General features: G+C 37.5%; 1 protein-coding gene across 1 annotated transcript in view; it reads right to left on the bottom strand.

Annotated features, from left to right (window-relative positions):
• The window catches only part of LMBRD1 (LMBR1 domain containing 1), a 133,511-nt gene that overhangs the window by 63,888 nt on the left and 68,560 nt on the right, over positions 1–1,063 (bottom strand). Inside the window, exon 6 of the mRNA XM_012646514.1 lies at positions 431–459. Coding sequence (XP_012501968.1) covers positions 431–459 — 29 coding nt within the window. The remainder of the gene's footprint in view (positions 1–430; positions 460–1,063) is intronic.

Below are 1,063 nucleotides of genomic sequence, written 5' to 3'. Positions count from 1 at the left end.
AATGAGTCCTATTAATCATGTATCTATAATAAAACCAGTTATCTATAAGTGGTTGATTTTCAATGAATTTCTGCTAAAGTTTGAGAATTACTGGCCCACTTTTACAGATGGGGAAGCTAGGGATCAGACACTAGATTTTACACAAAGATTCACACTCATGACTAGAACTCAGCTATACACACCATAAATGCTCCCTTGAACAGGATCACATCTAACCCTTTCTCCCTCTATGCATCATAGGTATTAAAACCGACCAAACCATGGTTTAGTAGAAAACATTCTTTGAGCGTTGAGCATACTTATAGTGCTATTTATATGACATTACCTGTCTATCCATACTGCCCCAACCCCAATTAACCATCATTCAATTATGAATGCCTCTTTGACTTCCTCATCTTTGAATAACCCACATTCTCACTGATCATCATACAATTGCTTTTAGCATTTGGTTTGTCTTCACTGAGAAAGGAAAGAGGTTGTGAATATTCAACTGTTTAAGCTAACAGTGACCATTTATTGGGTGGTCAATAGAACGCAAGATTTGGTGGATTATTTAGTTAAATCCTCACAGCTTTCTTTTTTAAATATTATCCCACTTTAAAGATGAAGAAATGTAGATAGTAAAATAGGTCAAAGGACCAACGGACTTAAGATCCACACTTAAGCCTCTTTACCAAGAATCATAATTTTAGTCCTCATGCTGCTTAAAGAAATTAATAAATAACTCCGAGGTAGCTGAATCTTAGTGTGCTATTATTAGTACACTGGAATCTCTCCCTTCACTTTAGGCCTTAAGTGGCGCCTCCCTAGCTATTCAGCAATTCCAGGTCTTTCTGGTTCCCAGTCTCAGTCCAGTCACAAGGTCCTCTAGTTGTTTTACCAGCTTCCTTCAGCCCAGTCCTCTCTACAGTAAGCCTTCACTAACGTCACTGATGGGCTCTTGGAAACTGTGACTCCAAGCAAAATGTTGTACAATGAAAGCAATTTTACCACAGGCTAATTGACTAAGTTCCTATGGCATATTTCTGGTCAGAAAAACATCTCCAAATTTCTAAATAAAGAT

This window comes from Propithecus coquereli, unplaced genomic scaffold, assembly GCF_000956105.1.
Source record: "Propithecus coquereli isolate 6110/MARCELLA unplaced genomic scaffold, Pcoq_1.0 Scaffold244, whole genome shotgun sequence".
Taxonomy (NCBI): Eukaryota; Metazoa; Chordata; class Mammalia; order Primates; family Indriidae; genus Propithecus; species Propithecus coquereli.
This window is presented reverse-complemented; position numbering and strand designations above follow the sequence as displayed.